The following is a 23,925-nucleotide window of genomic DNA, read 5'->3' as shown; positions in this document are numbered from 1 at the left end:
TGTGAGAACTACATTCATTCAGCCTAAAAGCAGGATCCAATTCAACTCTTCACTATATTGGGGGGTAGGGACTACAGAAAAAAAATGCACCAAACTCTCTTCAGAGGTGCAAAAAGGAGAGTCAACGAGGGAAACTCCAGCTCGGCAATCTGTTTTAGCTCTTAAACACCCTCAATCTGGTTTTTTTCCCCCTTTGTACCCAGAGTTGTAGCCTTTCCCTTCTTGTAGATATTCAAAACTCAACTGGAGCAAGACCTGAGTAACACTATCCGTCTTTGAGGCCATCATGCTGGAGCTGGAGGGTGTTGGACCAGATGACCTCCAGCAGTTCCAACCTACATTTTTCAGTGATTCTATGATCTATTCTAGGAGAGTATGCATGGTATAGGATTACAAATGTAATGTACCAGCAAGCCAAAAGGCACTGCCAGCCAAAATGCAAGAATAGAAGATACTACTCTACAGGCTTTTGACATACCCTTGTCAGCAGATGCTCCAAAATGCTGGGTCAGAACTCATGGGAAAGGGGAAGAAAAAAAAAAATCCAGAAATGCAAACACGCAGTTGTTCTGACATATCTGTACATAAGGACTTCTACCTTAAATATGGCAGATTATACTTTTCTGTGGCTCACCTTTGAGCAAAAACACAGGCAGCACAGATGTTGGTAGCATAGATTTGGGTTGAAGGGGATCAAGCATCTGGGACAAAAGGTTAAGTTTCTTGAAATGGAAATTTTTACAATTCCACTTGCTGGTTTACTCCCACTAGAACCTCCTCTGAAAACAAAACTCAGTGACTGATTTATTGATGTGTTTGAACAAATCCTGATGTCACTTATTAAATATATATGTGTCACTGATTTTTGTCTCAGTCAGAGATACTTCACTGTAGGACATCTTCAGGAAAACTTGGGGAAGAAAACTTGTTTGTTTAAATAGAAGCATCTGATAGGCAGCCAAAGTCACAATGAAAAGTCTGTAACAAACAGCCTAGGGAAAACAGATTTTCTGTAACACAGCTGATACAACAAACTTTCCTCCAATATAAATGTTGCATTGGTGTCTCACAGAGCCAGCATGGCTATGTTTGGGAATTGAGAGCACTGGACATGCTGGGCCAGAAATTCAGCTTATGTTAATCAACATAACCCCATCAAGGAGAGTGGGTCTGTGCTTTTGTTGTATGTGTTGAAAAACTTCAGGAAAGTCTGTTGTGATAACTTTGATTTATGTTGGTGGATAGTCCTCACGACAGAAAGTCTGTTAAGGAGAAGAGAGTAAGGGATTGGTTGTTTGATATCTGATAGTTTAAGCCCAGAGTGGACAGAAGTATTCCACCTCTTTGGAGAATGTGAAACCAGTCTATTCTACATATGGAATACAGAAGTAATTATTATTTTTTGCTAATAAATATAACTAAGATATTGTGTGTCTAAAGTCCAAGTTAGCTTCAGAAGTCTTAACTGAAATTTACTGCAAAGACTGGAATCCAGCCATAATTTATATTTCCTGGCAAGGTAAAACAAGAGGAACATACACTGATGAAAAACATAGGTGCCAGCAGAACCCAAAGACGAGATAAGCTGTCTCTTAGACACACACTGACCTTCCCCTTTCCTGTAATTACAAGGACATATCTCATCTACTGTACTGAAAATTCTATTTTCATTTGAAAACTCCTATTTTGAAGGATTTTGTTTACACTGATGGCCTATGGGGAAGAATGAAGGGAGACAAAAGAGAACAGGCTCATCTAGCACTACACTAACAAAACAAAAAAAATTCACTCACTCCAAGTTGCTTAAAGTTGTGGGCATTTACAAACAAGCCCACAAGCAAATCAGGGAGACCAAGGTGACCAGACTTAGGTGAAAGTAACTGCAGAAGTTAAAATACTGGAGAATTTATGAACTAATATGTAATTAAAAATAAAGGTTGAGATGTTGCAAACATTCACCCCTTACTAAGAACGCAATTCTGACATTTAGAAAACATAGCCTCTATTGTAAGAGTTTCTGCATGAGCTGTACAAATAGTTATTGAACTGAGTGCAATTTATACAAGCATACATGTGAAAAAAAGGAAAAGAAAAAAATGATCACGAAGAGAATGGAAAACAGGGAAGAAACTATTTCAGTAGAAGATTCGCTGTTTTACTGGTCAAAACATTAAGCCTTCTGAGACTTCTGATGAAAGGAGTACATCCAAATATGTTGAATAGGTACTGCAGGAATGCTGTCAAAAACACAGGAAAGATGTTAAATGCTAAATCCTACCATTCTTGCCAAGATGCAAATTAACACTTTGAGCATGCATTACATTCTTGCAAAGCAAAACCACCTACACCGGTACTGTAAGGTACATACAAATGCACATGAAATAAATTCAACAGTTTTTGTTAGCTCCCTGATTGCAGAGAAACTAAACACAAAAATAGCCCAACTAAAGCATCTGCAAATTAGCTAACAAGCAAAGAATAAGCCCTACATGAACAGATGCAAGGGGAGGGAAAAAAAAACCCCAAACATACCTCAGAACATCTTTGAGAGAGAGCACGTGTGGCAGAATGTGATCAGTGACTAAAGATGCCAACTCTTACCAGTTTCTGAATTCCTGTCTGCTGGCTTGTCAAGTGTCATTTATAAAAATGCAGTCTGAGCAAATGAGACTTCATGACTCAAGATAGTGTAGCATCAGAAATACATGATTTAAATAGATACATCTGGTAAATCCATTTATAAAATAGAGAAAAGCTGAATAACCACTTAGACATTTGACGAAAGTATGTAGTGCAGCTAATATTGGTACCACGGAAGGTTATACAAATTGGAGTTTTAGATGTGTCTACTAAAAATATCAAGAAAACTTCATTGTATAATTGCACTTTTTTGACCCCCACGTCACTTCAGATTTGCTTATTTGGATAATTACAGTAATCATATTAGACCACCAAAAAGAGCTGGAGAAATCACTGTCTATGCAGTTAGGGATACACAAACCTGAAACATTTATATTTAAGCATTTTAACCAGAGAACACCTGCTACAAGTAGTTTTTTAACAGCTACAATTCCTCTTTAGCAGTTTTATTCAGGAGGTGCATCAATGTTTTGCAGAATCAAGAACAAGCCTACTGTTTTCTTCTTCAGATATCTCACAATAAAAACCTCAAACATATCCACATAGAAAGAGCAAAGTAATCAAAAGGTACCTTTCAAACCAAATATCATCCATTTATAAATATATCCATGCCAAAAGCCATAGCATGAGAGATTTTTGACTAACACAGATTAATTTCTCTATTTAGAAATTAATTGTATCGCTAAGTTATGACACTCAGCAATACTCTAGAGTTTTATGCAATGCACCACCTTATCTTTCAATACATTTTGGTTATTGCAATCATCTGTGCTCCTAAGGCACCCTCTCCTCCCCACATATTCAGGTTTCTGTAGTCTAATGTAGTACATTAATTAAACATTCAAGTGTTTACTTCAAGATTTAATACTGTCTCTTGTCTCCTGGTAGCCCACATTTCACCTCAGGAAATACCATTAGCTTGTGTGGAAGGATATGCTGGGGGAGGCAACCATACCTCCCATTATAGCATCCCTTTCCTTTTTTCAAATCTTAATTCTTCACATTTGCAGCAAATTACTTCCATATGGGCCCCTGCTCTTCATGCCTGATTTCTACCCAAAGGTAATTCCAGCAGAAAGATTGAACGTAACCTATTCAGCCATTTGTTAAGCTGATTATGCATCCACCCCACACCATTTTCCTTGTGCTCTGCACAGAAAATTGGTGTTGGCATAACTGAGTGACCTACACACTTCTGCTCCAAAACACAGTTTCTGTCATAAGAAACTCCAAGATCTTAGATGCATGTACATCCCCCACCAGCCTCCCATCCCTTGCAAGGGCACATGTGGGCAGGTTTTGCCAGTTTGCAATGTTTTTTCTCGTGGGCTTCTGACTCTCAAGCAAAATCCAGTTACCTGGAACAAGTCAAACAAAATGCTTCTGAACAGCTGAATCCCACAGGCACCGTAGGAAATACCAGGAAAAGGAGTCCCCAGAGAAGAGGGAGCTGCTGGTGGGTGTGGTGACAGTGTCTTCCTGAAACCCTGATGCAGAGGAATGATCACAAACCTTAAAAAATGCCAGATGGTGCCTCACTGCTGCTACATCAGCTATTAAAAATAAAAAAACGCAGGCAAAGAACACCTCAATCATGCATGCTAATCAGCCTTACATGTCAAGGCAAGTTTTCCAGGTTAACTGCTCACCAGAAAAATTATTTTTAATTCTAAAATGAACTGTAGACAGGATTTCATTTGCAAAGCAGCATTTCTGAGGGGGTTCTTATAAAGCAACGGAGCAAATAAGTGTAATATTGCAAAAGCTTATTCATTCCTTGGTTTCTCAAAACAACTGCAAGGAAATACTTTCCTCATACACAAGGGCTTGTGAATATATTTAAACTTACACACTGTATAAGAGACAAGCCAGTCAACAGGAATATCTAGCTGCAAAGGACTGTTTTTATCTAATACGTTGAAGGGCCAGGGCAAAGGTTTCATAGAAAAGTGACTAAAGGCTTTAAAATATAGAATTCGAACAAAAAAAAGTATAAACCAGAGATAAAAATGGCCACAGAAGTACTTGAGCACAAAGAGAAATATCATGATATCCTTCTTTAAAAGACTCCTGCATAAAAGTGGTACAGTCACAAGCATGAGAAAAAGCTTACCGTTAGCAATCCCAGTCCCCCTACTGCTAAATTTTGCTCCCCTTCTAATCCTGGCCTCTTTCCTAGCAGTATTTCAGAAATAGCACTGTACAGTAGGTTCTGTACTCCAGAAACTATTTTACTCAAGTTGCACTTTTCCACAAAGATGCTGCTTCTTGAAAAATCAAGATGATTTCTCTTATATCGCACATATTTGTAACATCAGTTGAAACTGATGGGATTTTAAAAAAATTTACTCATGTTTACACTTACTGTAAAGAGGGCATATCACAGAACTCTGTTTTCTTACATTACATAAAGAAGAACTGTATTTTGCAGATACAAAGAGTTAATACCTCACCATAGCACATGAAGAACCTCTACTTAAATGACCCGCTGAAAGTCAGTGTGGCAAGCTTCTAAAGGCTTAAAAGTAAAAAGGCTCTAAAGTATTTTATATTTCACACAGCTCCCAAATAAGTAATAATTTAATCAATGTTTAATCCCAAGAAGTAGTAAAAGAAGGATGAAGTTCTCAGATATGGAAATGAGTTTTGTAGATATTCTGACTTAGTAACTGTCATGGCCAAAACCAAATCTTTCCTCTGCCATGAAGTAAATAGTTACATTTTACTTTATTAGTACACTAGTACATAGCCTTTCTTAAACCCCTGAAATTTGACTGTGGCAGCAGAAATAAAAAAAGGGAGGATGGAGATGAAAAACCAACTTGGAAGAGGCACTTTTGATCTCTGTTATTAATAAGTTGCACACAGATCCCATGTGATGTTTCAAATTAAATTAAAAATAAAGAATGACACAGGTACAGTTGTTATTTCCTACATACTGACTTACAAAATACTGTTAAATTGTGTGAGAAATTAGTATATAGGAAGACTCAAGGAAAACACAAATAGACACACATAGTAAAAATTGCAATAATCATCCTGAACTACCTTGGGATATTCTACTGCCCTATCATAAAGAATAAAGAAAGTAGGACTAATAAGGGCCAGAAACGCAATTCAGGCATTCCATGTGGGGATCAAGAATGATCAAGCTACCCAGGGCAGGAGGGTAAGAGCATTACTACAACCCACTCCTGAAGCAATGGAGTCCCAAGTGACCTCAGATACAGGAACAATTAAGACTTCTTTAACTATAACATAAAATTACATTTTTCTCACCTTACCATGAGAATGCAGCTGCAATTACTGAGATGAAATATTTAACCATTGCCTTTGCAACATGGACCCAGCTTACGCCTATTTCTAAGGTTGTTTTTGTAACACAAGAGTCCATAAAATTACCTGATAGAATAGAGTACTTTGTGTTTTTCTTTTTTTTTTTTAGAAAGGATTCAGAATAAACTGACAAAAAGTGGTTGCACGGTGCACTACTGTTGGCAGCCAGAGCCAAGGCTGCAAAACAGTTTTCATTATAATACTGTTTTCAGCGGTTTATAACTTCCTCAAATATTGCCCTTTTTATTCGAAAGGTTTCACATTCACTCTGGGAACGCTCTTGATACATTCTTCTTAAAAATACATATTAAAAAAGAATTGTGCTGTAAACTGTGATCACTTAGGGACTACATAATAATGATATACATAAAGGTCTATACGACCAATCTAAACCTGACACATTCCTGTTAGCTCAGGTATGCAACCAAAATGTTGGGGAGTGGGATTTACACACCTAGCAAACTAAAAAAAAAAATCATAGAATCATTAGGGTTGGAAAAGACATTTCAGATCATCAAGTCTAAGCGTCAACCCATCACACCACCATGTTCACCACCAAACCATGCCCTCAAGTGCCATATTCACAAGGTTTTTTTAACACTTCCAGGGACGGTGACTCCATCACTTCCCTGGGCAATGCCTTACAACTCTTTCTGTGAAGAAATTTTTCCTAATATCCAACCTGAACCTCTTCTGGTATAAACTATCATTATGCATTCCTTTATTTTTTTCTGCTTGTAATATATCTATGGATTGACCTGTTCACACATACAAAAAAAAAAAAAAAAAAAAGAGAGAGAAGTAAAGAACTCCAAAGAAATTAAATAGAAAGCAAATTATAAAGCAGCAGCCTTCCATCTGGAATTATTCAGAGGCACATATGGTCACATTTTTAATGTAGAAAAATTCTGCAATCTCATACTTATTTGCCTTTCCTATGATTAGCTGCTCCACAACATACCAGCTCTAGAATATGAAGCTCAAAACCTGGTCTTGTAAATGAAATATTAAGTTAAAGTTATTAATTCATTAATATCAGGCTATTTCCATAAAATGCATACCTTCTAAGAGACAGAATTCGGTTGGCTTCTTTTTTCTTTTACCATACAGCACCAGTAATTAAAACACATTTTCTCATCTGGAATGAATGCGTAACTGCCTTAACAAGGCCATCTAGACAAATAATAATACTAAAACGGGATAATTATATCATTAGCAAATTTCAAGGCTGGGGTTGGTTTGGTTCAAAAAAAGGTATTATGTTTGTTTAAATATGATTTTTGAGATTACACAATGACATAGCCTAATGCTACTCATCCACCTTTTTCAGATGGCTTTGGAAAGGAAAATACATTTTGTCTACTCACACACCCTTTTTGAGGATGGTAGAAGGAAAGGAAGAAGTAGAGGAAAAAGAACAGAGGGAAAAGAAAGCTGCTGAGTTTTGGAAAGAACAGGGAAGTTCAACAGTATCCAAATGGCTCCCCAACTGCTCCACTACCATATCAAGTCATTTTCCCCCCCTCACAGCATCAGCTCTGCAACCATGCCTCAAGGAGATATCTTCATCTGTGGGGTGGGAAGTGCACAGACTCCACCATGCTGGCAGACAGGAGCTCCACAACAGAGACAGACGGGTCTTTGCAAAGGGAAACAGGACTACAGGCTGGTCGTACCAGGCAGCACACAACAGCTAGGCACCTTCTTTAATTTCTTTCCCCTCAATTCAAGAGCTCTTAAAAAGAGCAGAGGTACAGTGTTACCACTACGGTTTCCAAGCCAAGTTTTCAGACCACTGTCTGCCCGCTCACTTCCAAGACCCACATCTTCTGTCCCCCAGAGATACAATGACAAATTGATCCTCCCCGTAACCTCCTACACAGACACCAACAGTGATCCACCAAAGTCAAAGGCAGATGTAACACTATGCGGCCTCCTGCACCTGGGCTTCCTGGGGAGGGCAAAGCCGAGCCTACAACGTTCAGTATCTTAAAACTCCTTAGAAAGACTGAAAGGCTTCTCCAACAAGAGACAATAGAAGAGTTACTGCTTGTCATGTGCAAGAAAGTAGTTACTACGAGATAAACCACCTAGCCTGGCAACTCAAATCAGGAACTAGCTAATTTTCTGCAGAAACATATCCATTATGATGCTGATGGGCACACTGCTAATCCTAAATATTTTGTACAAAATCTCATTTGGGCTTCAAGTGCTCACCTTTCATTACTCTCACCCTCCTGACGTTAAATACAGTCAGTACTCAGTATTCACCTAAAGAGAGGTTATAAAAGTGGATTAGGAAAAAAAAAATCCTTTTCTTCCCCAAGGCAGAAGAGCCATGCTCAGGAGCTCTCTCCTCGAATCCCCCAGAGTAGCTCACTGTCCTCTAGTTCCAGAGCTGTCTCTCACCAGCCCTCTGTGGTCCTCCAACACAGCTTCATGCACCACATGGTTTGAGTCATGAGTTTCAGGAACACCTCCAGACTGGGTTCAGCTCCTCCTGAGTCCAGTACAGCACAGTATCACACAGCTGAGCTTACACACACAGAGCAAAGCACGGTCCCAAAGGCAGCAGTGTCTTGTCCGTCATCCAAGGAGGGAACGTAGTGAAAACACAACCAGAACGTGAATCCATCTAGTTTGCTCTTGCTGACACTATTTTAGAGATGTTTTCATACAAACAGGAACACTGACCTACCAAAGGACTATAAATTACTGCCTCAAAACTAAAACGGAGTGTTCTTTGGTAGGTAGAAAGTAGCTGAACTGTTCAATATGCAGCTTACTCAAAAGGAAGTAGAAAGAAAATTCAAAATGATGGCAGAACACCACATATGGCAATAAAAAGATCACAATACGTAACAGAAGAGCTGCACTACCTCTTGGTAATTATAACTATTTTATATGACTGTTATAAGTCATTTGCTAGATCAATAAAAGAAGTAGCACTGGCAAGCACTTAAATACAACTGTGTGTTCAATTAAAAACTAAAAGATAGGTTTCCTACTAATTACATTGACGTATGTGGGTTCAAAAAAATATTCTCAGTAATGAAGCAGATACAATAGACATCACATATATGGAACACAAGGTGCACAGCAAGAAATCATTAACACCACAAAACATAAAAATTGCTGTAAAAGCAGCAGAGAATCTCCAGTGATCTGATATTGCACTTCCTTCTAAGTTTTGTGTTGTGTGTGTAATTGCGGCAATAAAAGTCCTTTGAAAAACGAGTTACGTCAAATAAAATAATCAAACCATAATGATTAACAAAGAAGTGGAATGTACCTCAGAGTATTAAAAACTCTAATAAAAAGGCCTTTAAAATAAAATTATTTGTTATACATTAAAAAAGTGTAGCTCTATTTTGTAAAAACAAAGTTGTTTCCCATTTCCATAGTTCAATGCATTAACCATTCTGCAAGCAAAAGAAAAACAACAAAAAATCCAAACATCAAAACAACCCCACAAATGTAAGAGTCTTCATGAATTCTAGGAGGCTATTTTACTAATGTCAGCAAAACATTTTCTTAATTCATAAAACTGTAAGTAAACTGTCCCTAAAAAAAAAAAGTAGAAACTTACCTACTTTCAGTGTCTTGCTAGTACGGAAGATGTTTCTCCTGATGCTTTTAGTACATAAGTACACAGGAAAAATTAAAAGAAGAGAAGAGGGTAATGAAGAAAGCCATATGGCACCCATCATCTTATTAAATAAGAAGGATGCTTCTTGTTGGAAGAGAACTGAAGAGAAGAACCTTGCTGGACTGAACAGCCAGTATAGTGCAGCAGCAGCAGCCTCATGCTCTAAGATCCTGGAAGTGGTCCAGCAACACATCAAGTTCTCAGAGCATCAATGTGATTCAGTTTTCCATTTTGAGAATACTAATGGTTAACATAGCACAAAAGGTCAATGGCTAAAACCTATTCTAACAGCTGCTTCCAGGAGGCAGAAAATTTTTTCTATAATGCTGAAACCACTAAAAGTCAGCATCTGAGGATGGCACAGATTAGAAGAAGGTATCTTGAGTTTTAATCCATATACTGTATGCAAAAGACTACGTAAATAGCAATATGAAAAAAGCTACTTCAAAGTGAGCTTTAAGTTTTGCAAACCAAAATACTCACTGCAATGCATAAGACAATGAAGACCCAATAATATTGACAGGAAATTAAAATATGCTTTAATCACACATATAAAAAAGTATGTCCAAATAGGGCTATATTACACAACAGATATGTTATATATATGGTGGGAGTCAGTTTCTTCTCCCAGGAAACAAGTGGCAGGACAAAAGGAAATAGCCTCAAGTTGCACCAGGACAGGTTCAGATTAGATATTAAGAAAAGTTTCTTCACTGAAAGGGTGGTCAGGCACAGGAATCGACTGCCCAGGAAAGTGGTAGAGTCAATAACTGAACTGACAGGCTGAGAGAGAAACAAAAGGTAAACTCTGTGCTCTGTAAACACTAACAGGACTATTTTCTTTTATCATTGACTTCAGTATATCCAGAATAAAGGCATAGTTTACAACCCAAAAACATCTGAGTTAGAGGACAGACATTTAACTCTTTGCTGGCCCACACTTTCAGTACCACTTAAAGCAGGAAGACCGCACAAATAAATGGGAGTAAAGAGACTGAATACAGAAGCATCAGAGATCCAAGCCCCCTGTAAAAGCAACAGCAAAAAATGCTTTGTGTGTGATCCCTGTGGGAGTGGAAGCTGCACATTCTCACTTCAGGATGCTCTTAACACACTAAGCAACTTCCTCCCTCTCACAAAACAACTCCTTGCTGGTCCCAGGCAAGCACCCCAGGTTCAGAACACACAGGTAAAGCAGTGCTCACCCAGCAGCTCAGAATGTCCACTCTCCCTCCCACAGGTCCAGCCATTTTCAGAGATAGGTCTCACATTAAGCTTTAAGGCTTTCTGCAGGCACAGACAAAGTGACTGACACTGCTTGTACAGCTTGCAATCTTTACATCCATGTGTTTTGAAATACCTCAACACAGTAGTAAACAGCTTACACTCTTCATTTTTTAGATGGATGACCACTTTGGCATTTGACTAATAAAATTCAAATTAAATATTCTCATGATTCCAAATTCCTCTACAAGCAGAACACTACACACATACAAACACTCTTGTAGCAGAACCACGAGCTCAGCACACACATATGAAATGAATGATCAAAAATCGGTTCAAAATTCAGATGACTTGATATAAAGAAAACTGTCTCCCATCCCAGTTCAGTAAATAGGATGTGAGATTAGAGACCCACACAATACTACACCAACTCACTGACAAATTATCCCAGTGAAAAAGCAATGTAAGGTTCCTCCAAACTAATCACGTTTCCTGCATTTGCTAATACACACTACAATATTTAACTCATAAGAAACCATTCTGCAGTACACTAAGATCAGAGATTGGTAACAACCACCAACCTGGATGCCCACAGTTTGAATCCCTCCAAAGTCACCTTAGTACTGCATTTACACAGAACAGATCCTGCATGTACATGTAATTTCTCCTACTAGCATTCTAAGCACTTCTTAAAGGTTCACAAGTGCTTTCTGTGGGTTCCACTGCAGAAGGATCACAGCATCCTCTAAAAATCTGAGCCAGGCTCTGTCCTGCCTCTCTTTGGGCTGGAATTCAGGTTCCCACTGAAGCACAAAGCAACACAGCCACCTGGACCATAGCCCTGAGCACTCACTTGACAAAGGGTCAGCAGTCTTAGTCTGAAAGGGCTCACAAAACTGGGTAAGCAGAAACTGGCATCTTGAGATCATAAAAAACATTGCTGGCACAGAAAAAGAAACAAAAAGCCAGGTAGTTCGAAATATTTTTTTAAAATAGAACTTCTAGTAGGATATTTACTGACGAACCAAAGCACATTTGTCTACTTAAGCAGCAAAGCGGAAAATAGAACGATATGCCAAGTTATCGTCAAAAAAATTCTCTAAAACACACCCCAAATAAATGCAAGACCCACAGTGATAAAGTTGTTAGGCCTACAAGCCCCAAATGGATTCTTGCAAATTTAAAATTTAAATGTATGAAATTGTCACACTCAAAAGATTGGGACAGGAGGGTTCTTCTCCCTCCTGTGCCATACACTCTACATACCTAACAGTTCTAAGTAAGTAATTGATGCATATGACCTGGAATATTTAACTAATATTTAAATAACTAACAACTATTAACAGGTTTGGCATCTAAAAATGAAACATGGAAGTCTGTTTTAGAATTAGATTTTTCATCAGATGAGGCTTTGAGCAACCTGGTCTAGTGGAAGATGTCCCTGCCCACAACAGGGAGGTAGGAACTAGATCTTTAAGGTCCCTTCCAAACCAAACCATTCTGTGATTAAACAATAACTTCTAGTCTGTATTTGTCCACATCATGAATAAAGTGGGATTGTTTTTCAATCCTTGGCTGCAGTGGTTCTAAACTTCAGAGTTTACAAATTTGCAGATTGATAGCTTCTACCTATTTTCTTTGCAGCTAAACCAGTTAGCCTGGAAAAACTTGAGGCATGATGTTAATCTCACACAGAAATTATTTGTATTCTCCGCACTTAGACAATTTTTCAATCAAATCATAAAAATGTATATCAGTTTGTAATGCCATTACATACTTATATGCTGGTTAGACTTTGGAGATGCACCACCCAAGGCTCTATGGCACTCAGGGGCCAGCACTCATTTCTTCCCAAACCCAATCACAGGACGAGGACAGAGCTCCTGACTCTGCAGCTCCCAACTCTCTCACACACAGCCAGGACATTTGAGATGATTCATTTCTGTATTTGTATTACTCCATGGTACTGAAGTCCCCTGGAAAAGGCATATCACTGACATCCCTTAGCTTATGATCCATAGAACAACCCAGTCACACAGTTGTACAAGTCCCAATTACTGAGCATGTCCGTGTCCAGAACTGAAAAGGCACATAAGGAGCAATGGATATGTATTCACACCTACTTAGGCTTGTACCTAACCATTCAGGTTAGCTATTCAAGCAAACAGCATGGGAATAGTGCCACACTGAAGCATCACTTCTAATGAAACACTAGTAAGTCAGATTAAGTGTTCAGAAAAAAAACTGTGTTTTACAAGACTCTGAATTGCTCACTTTTCTACAACTATGTCTAATACCCACTTTCCTCTATGTTTAAGAGGAAGACAAGCAATTTCCATTTTTAAACCTACTTTGAAAATATCTCCAATCACTCACCTCTTTGTTTATAACCAACCCTTCACTCCTCCAAGCATCCTTCAGAAAATACTACAGTCAAAAATTACAGAAAATACGGAAAAAAAACAAATCTGGAGAACTGCACTGCCAACATGTTGTCTTTCTTAAATTTGTCATATAATTTTCATGGAAAAATGCCATCTCCTATGTTAAATGCTTAGGAAATAGACATGAGGACATCTTCCCCATCACCAACCTCAATGCAAGTGAGTCCAAAATGATATCAAAGCAGTGCTTATTACAGCTACCACAAACCTCTCCATAGGGACTGGGTGCTGTTTCATGCTTATCCTATGAAAGAAAAAAAAAAAAGGCAAAAAGAGTTTGGACTGTCTGTTGTTGTCTCCCTTGCCTCATCACTGTAACGGACATCTTTAGAGTTCAGAAAACAAGCAACACAGCCAGACAAACCAGTGATTTCCTGCTAGGTCTCTCTGATGGCATTTGCACAGTACATGCTGGGAGAGGAGGAGATAGCAGTTCAATGTAGAATGTCGTAGCTAAACAAAGTTGTAATTATCTCCTTGTTAGAGTTCTTGTTTAAAAAAGCTAAGTGATACTATGCAGGCAGACATGAGTATTTCCATGTCTCTGAATCTTGCAGTTGAAAGAGTTTAATTTGTCGTTCCTACTGCTGAAGGTTCCTCCTTTCCACACCTCTCTTTGGAAACACCGAAAAGCACATTTCTTCTGAAATTCCTTTCAATCAAGCTGCTTCTGAAAATCCCGAAATCTTAACAGTTGCAATGCATGTTAACATATCCGAAGTGGACTTTGCTCCCAGAGGAGCCCAGACGTACACATACAGCAATCATGTCAGAACTGCTCCAATGCAAAGCACGGCTTCACCACAGCTACATCAAACCAGAGATGTGTGAGAAAATCTTTAACAACAACCCTTTTCCTTCCATTCCACGTGGTCAGGTTTCCAATATCTTCTGCTCCTAGAAAAGAATTCAGTCAGTCATGCCCTACCTAAAGGATTATGTCTACAATTCAAAGCCACTCCAAAGTTTGCCTGTTAGTTATAGAAGCCAAAGGTACTGTAAGATGCATAATAAAGACTAAAAAAAAGTTAGTTTGGGGAGGTGATGTCTTTCCTCAAAAACTAAACCTGTAAGACTGGTCTCTACTCTGCCATTTTTAAACAGAGTTTGCCAATGAAATCCAGAGTTCTAATTAAGAAAAGATCCATATAATGCACACAACAGGAAATGTCTAAAGAAAATGGCATTGTCTGCTTGTAACCACGAGTAAGGGGGAAGGAAACTGGAGCCCACCCTACTGCTGTTGTTTCATACAGTGATGGGCACAAAACTCATCAGAACTCTGATGCAAAGGCAACATTTTTCTTTTGTTCTCAAAAGAGTAAAAAGTAACATATAATAAACTATAAGGAAACTAATAGTTCTACCATCTTATGTATATTTGGGATTGCTAAATTAGTTATGTATGGGCAGGCTTGCTTACCTCAGCCGCTGACTGAATTTAAGCATTTTAAAACAATTTCTAGTACCCTTATGTCATAATTTCATTAAAGACCATAAAGAGTGGTGAAATCATTACCTCTGTGTTTGGACAGCAAATATAAATTTCTCTTGTCAATAGCCATTTACTTGCTTTTGTGTCCTCCACTCAGAATAAAGAAATCCAGCTTTTTTGCCTTTATAAAGTTCTCATGGAAACACATTCTCATTTACTTTAACTAAACCCACATTTCTAGATGTAACCAATTTACAGCATCCCTTTAGGGAGCCAAATCTGGGGCTTAGAACCACTGGGTTTCAAACTCCCAGTTTTCCCAGAGGATTATAAAAGCCTGCCAATTTAGCTTGATGCATTAAAACTGCTTACACAAATTCAAAATATATTCAAACACAAAACAGGTTGGTTTCAGCCTCCCCTCCAACTCCCCCCACCCCCTGCCTATTTTTCAAGTCCAGAGAAACTGGCAGAAGAAATGGGAACCAACTCCAGGCTGGAGCACTGCATTCACAGCTATGAGTGGAGTTCCAATGAAACAAGAGAATCAGGCAAGAGGCAACAGAAAGTATTTTTGTTTAATTTAATACAACATCTGAAATTCAATGAAACTGTACCTCTCCAAAATATACCCATTTATAATGCATAGCTATGTTGTTCCCTCTCTTGCCCCTTACACTGCACTTCTATTATGCATAAGAGTCATTCACAAGTGCAAACAGCTCCAGAAAGTTAAGAAAACGTATTTAAATATAAAAAGTAAGCCTACTTCTAGTGCTGTCTGTTAATACTCACAAATTGAGTCTTAGAGGTTTCTTTTAAGAGCTGATTTTAGGCTTCACTACAATAAGACATATTTGCACTCAAAAATATCTTGCTTAAAAGCTGAAAGAGCATGTAACCCACATCACTAGATGGGGCAGAAAGGCAGTGTACACCACCAACCAAAGAAAGAAACTGGATTCTCCAAACCCTTGCTAAAACAGTTGTCCTTCACAATGACCAGCACTGTCACACCAAGTGCAGCAGTGCAGCCATCAAAGAGTCAGGAAAGGAGTCTGAGAAACCAGTAGTTAAAGAACAAGACACAGCTATATTTAGTAAACAAGTTAGGCTGAAACTATTGAGGATGAGCAAAAGAGGCAACCCACTGAGAGGCAAAACAATCAAAAAGCTAATTAAAAAAAAGCCCCTGGTTAATCCAACCCTGTAAAAAGTCTTAGGGCAGGAAGCCCAGGTACCCATCCTTCAGCATTCCATGAAAGAAAAGCCCAGAAAACTAGTATTCTGCATCAATTTAAACAAGCAGATGATGAAAACAAGGCAAGCAATTTCTCTTTAAACTGCTGGTTCTTGTGCTCACTTGTTTACAGAAAGGAAAAGCAAGGCGAGCAGTGGTTCCACCTGAGACCGTAAGTAACTGTAGACAGACTTCTTGAAAAGGAAGTTAGTGAGGCTTGTGAAAGTTGTTTATCAGGTGATTTTCATGTCCTAAACAGAAGACTGTCCGTACTAGAAATGCTCAGTACCAGCAAGAGCAGAGATCATCATACATGCCATGTGCTATAAAATTAATTATCCTCTAACACCCTTCCTATTACATTATGTGTGGGTAAAACAGGAACAATGTTCTTGGCCTTAAGATCACATTCATTAAAGATTAGATTTAGCAAGGACCTAAAGAGAGAAAGAAAAATAAACCTCAGTAACTGATACAAACCACACGAAGAAGAGAAGCAGTTCCTTTGAAGAGCAAGCAGTAACATACAAATCATCCTGTACTTACTAGCAACACAGTTAGCAACATAATGCTGCTTAAAAAACAAAATGATGCTTCAGAGAATTTCTAATAGCACTGTTCTTGACTAACTTTTTCCCTCTTATGTACTTCATGATATAAAGCACAGAAGGAAAAAAATCCTTTCACAGTAGGTTTTTCAGGCAAGAGACAATCCTGTCAGGTAACTCTACTCCCATATCAAAAGTATTCAGTTAGAGTATGAAAAACACACTGTAAGGTCAAAAATTACTCTCAGCATCCCAGGCATTAAAAGCCTTTCTAAAGAAGAGAAAAGTCTTTCTCATAGAGACTCCTATGTTTGGGATACTGCTTCTTTTTTGTTTGTTTGTTTGTAAAAGTGAGAGTATTACTCACAACTAGGGCAAATATTGCCAATTGCTTTGTGCAAAAATAGGATTGTTTTTTAAATACATAATCCTTTGCTTCTCTGCTGGCTAGAGAGCAAAGGATTCCTTCTCACTGCCCATAAACTAAAGACCCCTTTAGCAAAAGGTGAGCCACCCCCGAGTTTCTGAACTCAACAGCCTGTCCTCCTCGCTGCTGTAGTTTAATCACCCTTGGCACCAACCAAGGCCATCCTTCTCAGGCAGAGTAGACTGACGTCCTGCCAAAGCTTTTATTTTTAAGAAGACTAGCACACTGACAATAGCACACAGCAATCCCACGAACAGTTAGGCTGAACTCGCCGTTGCTATGAGCAATTGCATTGCAGCACCACGGCCACTTCTGCAGTCTAGACGGGCAACAATAAAACCTAATATTCTAGCCCAAATAAATGACAAATACCCCACACACTCATTTTTCTCGTTAGTAAGCCCAGCCAGAGATGAATCATGATCCACACACACTTCCCAGGCTCACAGCACTAGTGACCACAAGATCCTCTCCGCTTGAGCTCCCCTGAGCCCTCTGGCAGACCTGCCCACACATTCTGGGGGCTTTGGAGAAGGCTTACTGGGTTTTTGCAAAGCCATGGGTTCAAAAGACACTGTTGGTTCTTTCAGTGCAGAGGAGCAGCACATAGTCACAACACTGTCCCAGCACCTACCCCAACACTGATCTGAAATACCTATGAAACAGGAATCTTTCTCAAAAGCTTCTATACAATACCCAGTAAAAGAAATGGGGGGAGGGGAGGGGGAAATATGAACTTACCTACATGTCACCCCTCCAGTAAGTAGTTAGCATATAAACTGCAGTTAGTTGAGGTATGTATACAGCTACAGAACAATATGTAGATATTACATAAAATGACAAAAAAAATAGTCTTTCTTATGTCTCCAGTTCTCCCTCCACTAACACCAACAGCAGAGCAAACACTGGTCTGCACTTAAGTCATTCCAGCTCTCCTTTATTTTCTATTTCTCTGAAAAAAGTGCATAAACTCAAATAATCTTTAAAAAAAATTCCTACATTTTTCTGCCTGCCTGAGACTTCAAGAGTGATTTTAATTTCTCTGTGAAAATGTTTTCAACCACAGAGAATCCTTCAGTAAAGACTGCTTCTAAGCTTCAAGGCATTCAGCACAGCTGCACAAAAAACATGGTCAGTAGTATTCAGAAGTTGAGACTTTTTCACTTTTTTTTTTTTATGAGTTACTATTCTGCCACAGACCTCATCACTGGAGAGAGTCTTGTTGAAATGCTTTCTTCCACATTGTTATCATACACTGGTGACAAACTTGGAAAAGGCTGTAGTCATTTTTTTAACATAATCTGATGAATGCTTCCATATCTTTGTTTACAATGAGTTATTGTTACAGAGTTCAATTAACAGAAGCTTTCTCAGACGAGAAAACAATGCGATAGCTAAAAGCAATGGAAAACTGTTCACCAAAGAGCACTCCTCACCAGCCCCAGGCAGCCTGTCACGGCTGACTCTTCATAACTCCAAATCTAGTAAATCTCATACCTTTGACAATTAACCTTACAGAAAGTAAGATAAATGAACAGCTTAAGAATGCCACGGGGAAGTGACAGAGTGACAAATGCTTCATATTAAGACAGAACTCTGAGATACCTTTCAGCTGAAAGTGGACTTTAGCTGCATCAGAAAGTTACATTTTAAGCCTAAGAAAGGCATTGCCCTCCTCACTGCAGCAGGTCCACAACACGGCAGAGCCACCCTAAGAGCTGACAACTAGGTGGCACAGTGCCACCAGGTCCCACCTACCCTCAGCTGAAGGCTCTTATTGCTTCCCTCCCACCATCTGTCATGCTTCTCCTAATCCCATAATAGGCCAATTTAGGCAGAAATCCACCAAAACACAGGGGCGGGCAGGAAGGCTGTAAACTAACATAATCCGTGATGGTACCTAAAAATCAAAATTACCACTGGCAAAACTGTCAGCCTTCTACAGTCCTGCAGACCTCTGATGGACATAACTGAACCCGTTCACCATGGGCTCACAGGCACCAGTAATAAGAGTGGAAGAGATACAGGGCAGTAGTACAGACCAAACAGGAAAGAGGGATGAAGCACGACAACACTTATAGAAAGCCTTGGCTGTACTATTTCCCTCATGGGCTTTTTGTTTATTTGCCTTTTTTTTTTTTTTTGCTTTTGATAGAACTTTCTGCTTGATTCTTTTGGTGGAATTAACAGAGCTTTCTTTCCCCTGAAGATGCATGTATCCAGGCTGCTTTGATGAGGACTCTAAGACGCAAGGGAACTTGGCAGACTGAGAGCCAGACACCCATGCTGTGCTCCTGTCTCAGCAAGCACACAAGGCAAGAGCCCAGGCACTGGGTCCAAGTCTCCAGGCTTCTTGTTCCCATTCAGCAGCATACTCTTTTACTTTGAGGGATGCATCTGAAAAAGCAGATGACCAAAATCCATTGACCTTTCTGACAACCATCATGTTAGAAATGCTCAAATGTAAGGTATGACTGTCCTACTTGAGACAATAAATGGGATTCAATAACCACTTTGCTACTGGCAATATTCAAAAGGTATCGAAGTCCCAGAAAACATGAAATAACTCAGTGCTTTATAAAGAGTCAATCAATGCATATTTCAACTGTGCAAACTAACTCATAACACACATAGGCTTTTTTTACTGTATACAGTAATGTACACTCATGTTGAGTGCTACATAAGCATTTACTAAACTAATAATCAAAACAATTTTCTAAATTACATATAAAATGGTTTCTTTCATCTGTTTATTCTCATAAAAATTTCAATGTGAAGCCAAAAGAAAACAGCTGCATAAAGTATTTTCAACTACAAGAGACATGTAAGAAGGTATTTCTGCCTGTGCTGGAGGGCACAATCTGTAATAACATTTTGCCTTCCAGATAATGACAAGAGGCATTAGAAGGACAACGTGCTCTCTAATAAGCTCGCTTGACTGGTTGAGCATGCACATACAGAGATAGCACAGTTTTGCCAACAATAATTTTAATTAATTTTTACATTTCATTCTAAAGCACATTAATTTATGGCCTTCCTAAAAGACATTCAGCAGACAACTAATTAAATCCAAGCCATTAGATTTTAATTAGAGATGCTTAAAAAAAAAAAAAAAAGGTCTCAGAACAATTCACACGTCTTTATGAACATTATGTGCTCGTTAGCAGCTAGAACAGCCAACAAGTGATTATAAACACAGAAGAGGACTAAGCAGCATGATTCAAACCTGAAAACAAGAAAGTCACACAAACTTTCATACTTCAAAGTTAAAGATTCTGGGAATGCCCTCTCCACAGACCAAGCCCAGAAAACCACTGTGCATCACTGCTTGCCACAAAAGCAAAATCAAAAGGCCAACTAGCAGTGAATATCATAATACACAGTTTAAAAGGCTGAGCTGAGCTTAATCCTCATTAAATTCTAACAAAATCACAGTACCTTCCTGACCAAACAGTGAAACAAATTAAAGGTCCAGATGGAGTCGCCCTTAATAAGGCACATGGGAAGCCCCAAAGAGCCCATCGCCACTCCAACACACGGTGCTGGGCAATCTGACAATCCCGTGCCACCGCTCGGCGAGAAACCCCTGTGCAATAAAATGACGCTTTATTATTTCATAATAATTGTTTTTTTCCACTTGCAGCAGAAAACAATTATTTCTAAATATCAACCTCACGGGGCCAATACTCTGTGAGTTAAAAGCAATATCGGTGTGCTTTGATATGGTGATCAGCTCCTCTGCTGGGTAAAGAGGTTCATAAATATTAAACATGGCATATTTGCATATGTCACCCACAAGCACAATCTTTCCTCAGAAAACCGGGAATAGAACCCGTACAATTCCTCCGCGTGTCGCTTTTTGATCACCAGATATAAAATGGCCATGGCAGTTACTTGAGCAAGGACAGTATATCAGGCAAAGAGCCAAACTACCAAAGCATACTGTTAATTATGGTGCACCAGTTTGGTTTGGACAGGTGCCCAAAATGCTGGAGTTGACATTTCAAAAACCTGAAAGGTTAGGATCACACTCAGAAGTATTTAAATGAGTCAATTTTTCCAGAGAATTGAGAACTATTCACTATTGCTACAGATTTCACAGGAGTGACATAAAAATAAATTAATCTGATTTTTAAGAGGCACAGATTTATTCTTCTACAAAAGCTGGAGTGAGTTTGATCACGAAGTGCCTGCAACAGATGCAGGAGTGCTGAAAGCAAATAGAAGGCATACGATGAGAGCGGCAGGTAAGCAGCACTGCAAAGACAATGGTCTTGCAATTTGCAGAAATAAAAACTCACGCAGTTTACAACTCTTACAGCTGGATACGTTTTCAGTTCGCACTTGTAGTCAGGACAACTTGGTACCCCATGCAATCTGTCCTTCAAACCAGTCAGAAAGTAGGCTGGTGGAGTTGGGTTTTTTTCTCCAAGAAACTGCTGAGCATTTGCCACAGCCTTAATAAAACTGAAGGGAACGCAGCCTGTCAGTTTTCTGCAATATTTAGATGAGCAAGCAGCAAATATTTTCGATCACGCCACGGCTCCAGGCAGAGGAACCTGACACCCGGGGAGCCAGGAGGGTTCCTCGGGCGCACGGACGGATGCTCGGACAGCGGGAAGGCGCCCATTTCCCCACTAACACCTCCGCGGACGCCGCCAGCGCCCCCAGCTTTCCAGGGGTGCGAGGGAGCCCCGTGGAGTCGGGCCAGGGCAGAGCTGTCCGCGCTCCTGGGGCTCCTCCTGCGACACCCGGGGCCGCGGCGCCCGCCCGGCCGGGGTCTCTCCCGCCCCGGAGCAACAGGGAGATACGAAAAACAAAGTAACATAAAAAAAAAAAAAATCAATTAAATAAGCCAACAGCCCAAAGCCAAGCAACTAACTCTGGGGAAGCGCAGGAGGGGAAGAACAAAGGAGGCAAGTGCAGCCGGAGCTCTCGCAACAGATGGTTTGAAGCTGACCAGATTTCGCGCTGGCATCCCCTCCCCACCCTCCCGCGGCGGGCAGTGTTCGCACGCACCGGCCCGGCCGGCACCGCATCGCCCCCGCACCACGGTCCCCGTCGCCCGCCCGGCCCCGCGCAGCCCCAGCCCGCGGGTCCCGCATCGCCGCCGCCCGCAGGTGCGCGCCCCCGGCCCCGCCGCAGGGCTGCCGGGCGCCTGTCGGCACGCTCGTCCCGTCCCGTCCCGCCGCCGCTCACCCAAACTCCCGGCGAAACCGTCCATTTTGTGCGGGGAGACAGTGGTGCCGTAGCCCGAGGCGAAGCCGCCGTCGTCGTCGGCCGGGGCAGGTTCATTCACCCGCGGAGCGGCGGCAGGCAGCGGCGGCGCCGCAGCCTAGGGCTCATAAGCCGCCCGGGGCAGCGGCTCCGGCGGCTCCCCGCGCTCGGCGGCGGGAGGCGGTTCCGGCTCCTCCTCCTCCTTCTGCTGCTGCTCTGCTGCTGCTGCTGCGGGGCCAGAGCTGCCCGGCTCCCTCCCTGCTCCGCGACCCTAGCACGGCAGCGAGTGCCGAGCTCCTCCCGCCGCCGCCAGCGCCGCCCCAGCGCCCCGTGCTGTCGTGCTTCCGACTCCGCCCGCCCTGGCAGTCGCCGCTTCCCCTGCGGGCGGGCCGGCCCCGCCGCAGCCCCCGCCGGCGGGCAGGCGGCTCGGGGCCGCCTCCGGCTGCGGCTCCCGCGAGAGCTCCCGCTGCTCCGGGACTCCCGGGAACGGGGGAGAGGACGGGCTGCGGGTCGCAGCTCTCGGCCGGGGGCAGCGGCGGTGCTGGGATCAGCACGCCTTCTCCAGGATGGGCCGGCGAGGAGCAACAGCTGAGTTTCCCTTCATAAGCTTGTACTCATAAGCGGTTTGTGTGAGAGTTGACTGGGCGACTTAATGTAATGATCCTAGCAATCAAACCAGAGATTTTTTCATACGTGAGTCTCGAAAGGTTTGTTCACGCTACTTCGGGGAAGTTTTTCCTCGATATTAAGCCAGAGGAACTGTCACTTCTCTACCCTTATATTTCTTATAACTGTGCATAAGGAATCACTCCTTCCACTTCAGCTGGCAGAGTTCCCGACCGTCTCCTGTAACTTCCAGCCATGTGCTAGATGTCGAGGGAAAATAGAAAATAGGACCAGAAATTCAAGTCAGCCATGCTGCGTAACATCTAATTGCCCAGCCGAGAGCGTTTCGTATGTTAAGCAACATCATCAAATTGCGTGACGCATTTTCTCCTTGGTCAGGAAAAGCTACGTACCCATTGCAATATCCTGTTTTGCTATAAGTATTTTCCTGTAATGTATTCAAGCGCTAGCGCCGCAGTCATACAGAGACGGGGATCATTGCCTCATGAGCACGTCCGTGGCATTTGCAGCCGTGCCCTCTAATGACAGGCTATGGATGTTGTTGAACAGGACTGGGGAGAACGCGGTGCTGGAGAACAGCACAGACCTGCTGGTAACAGCCCACACTTCCCCAGTACATTCCATCCGCTTAGGCAAAAGCATCGTTATCTCACTTATCTGCAATATAAAATAAATCCAAGAGGTTTATGCTTGCTCACATTAGAGAAAAGCGCCTTGAAATTTTTCATCAAAACCTAATCTCCACTGGATTTTCCAGCAAATTTTACTGAACAGCTGCCACAGCAATGAATTTGAGTGCAGCTGCTTGCAAACTACATTAATAATCCACGGTTGTACATCCTGTAGTCCTGTCAAAAAAGAGGGCTTGCAACTGGTCTGCTATAAATGAGCCATCATTAGCCACTAAGGTCTGGTCTTAATTATTAACAGGTATTATACTTCCTACTTATGCATGCTGTAAAACGGCTGTATATAGACTCCTTCCATGATCTTTTAGCTATGACGAATGGGTGGTGCAGTCAGTGTGGTACAGCCAAAATTCCCTTTAAAATGCTTCATTTTACAAACAAAAGCAAGAAGAACAGCGCACTACAGCTCCAGTCCTAACTCCCCAGCCAGCCCCCAGTTATTTCTTGCC

At 41.0% G+C, this 23,925-nt stretch overlaps 1 protein-coding gene across 1 annotated transcript in view; it reads right to left on the bottom strand.

Moving 5' to 3' along the window:
- Nucleotides 1-22,309, bottom strand: part of EML4 (EMAP like 4) — a 149,996-nt gene extending 127,687 nt beyond the window's left edge. The window contains exon 1 of the mRNA XM_027641481.1: nucleotides 22,143-22,309. Coding sequence (XP_027497282.1) covers nucleotides 22,143-22,167 — 25 coding nt within the window. The 5' untranslated portion in view covers nucleotides 22,168-22,309. The remainder of the gene's footprint in view (nucleotides 1-22,142) is intronic.
- Between the last annotated feature and the right edge of the window lie 1,616 nt (nucleotides 22,310-23,925).

The sequence above is a fragment of the Corapipo altera genome, unplaced genomic scaffold (assembly GCF_003945725.1).
Source record: "Corapipo altera isolate COAL_440 unplaced genomic scaffold, ASM394572v1 48b, whole genome shotgun sequence".
Taxonomy (NCBI): Eukaryota; Metazoa; Chordata; class Aves; order Passeriformes; family Pipridae; genus Corapipo; species Corapipo altera.
This window is presented reverse-complemented; position numbering and strand designations above follow the sequence as displayed.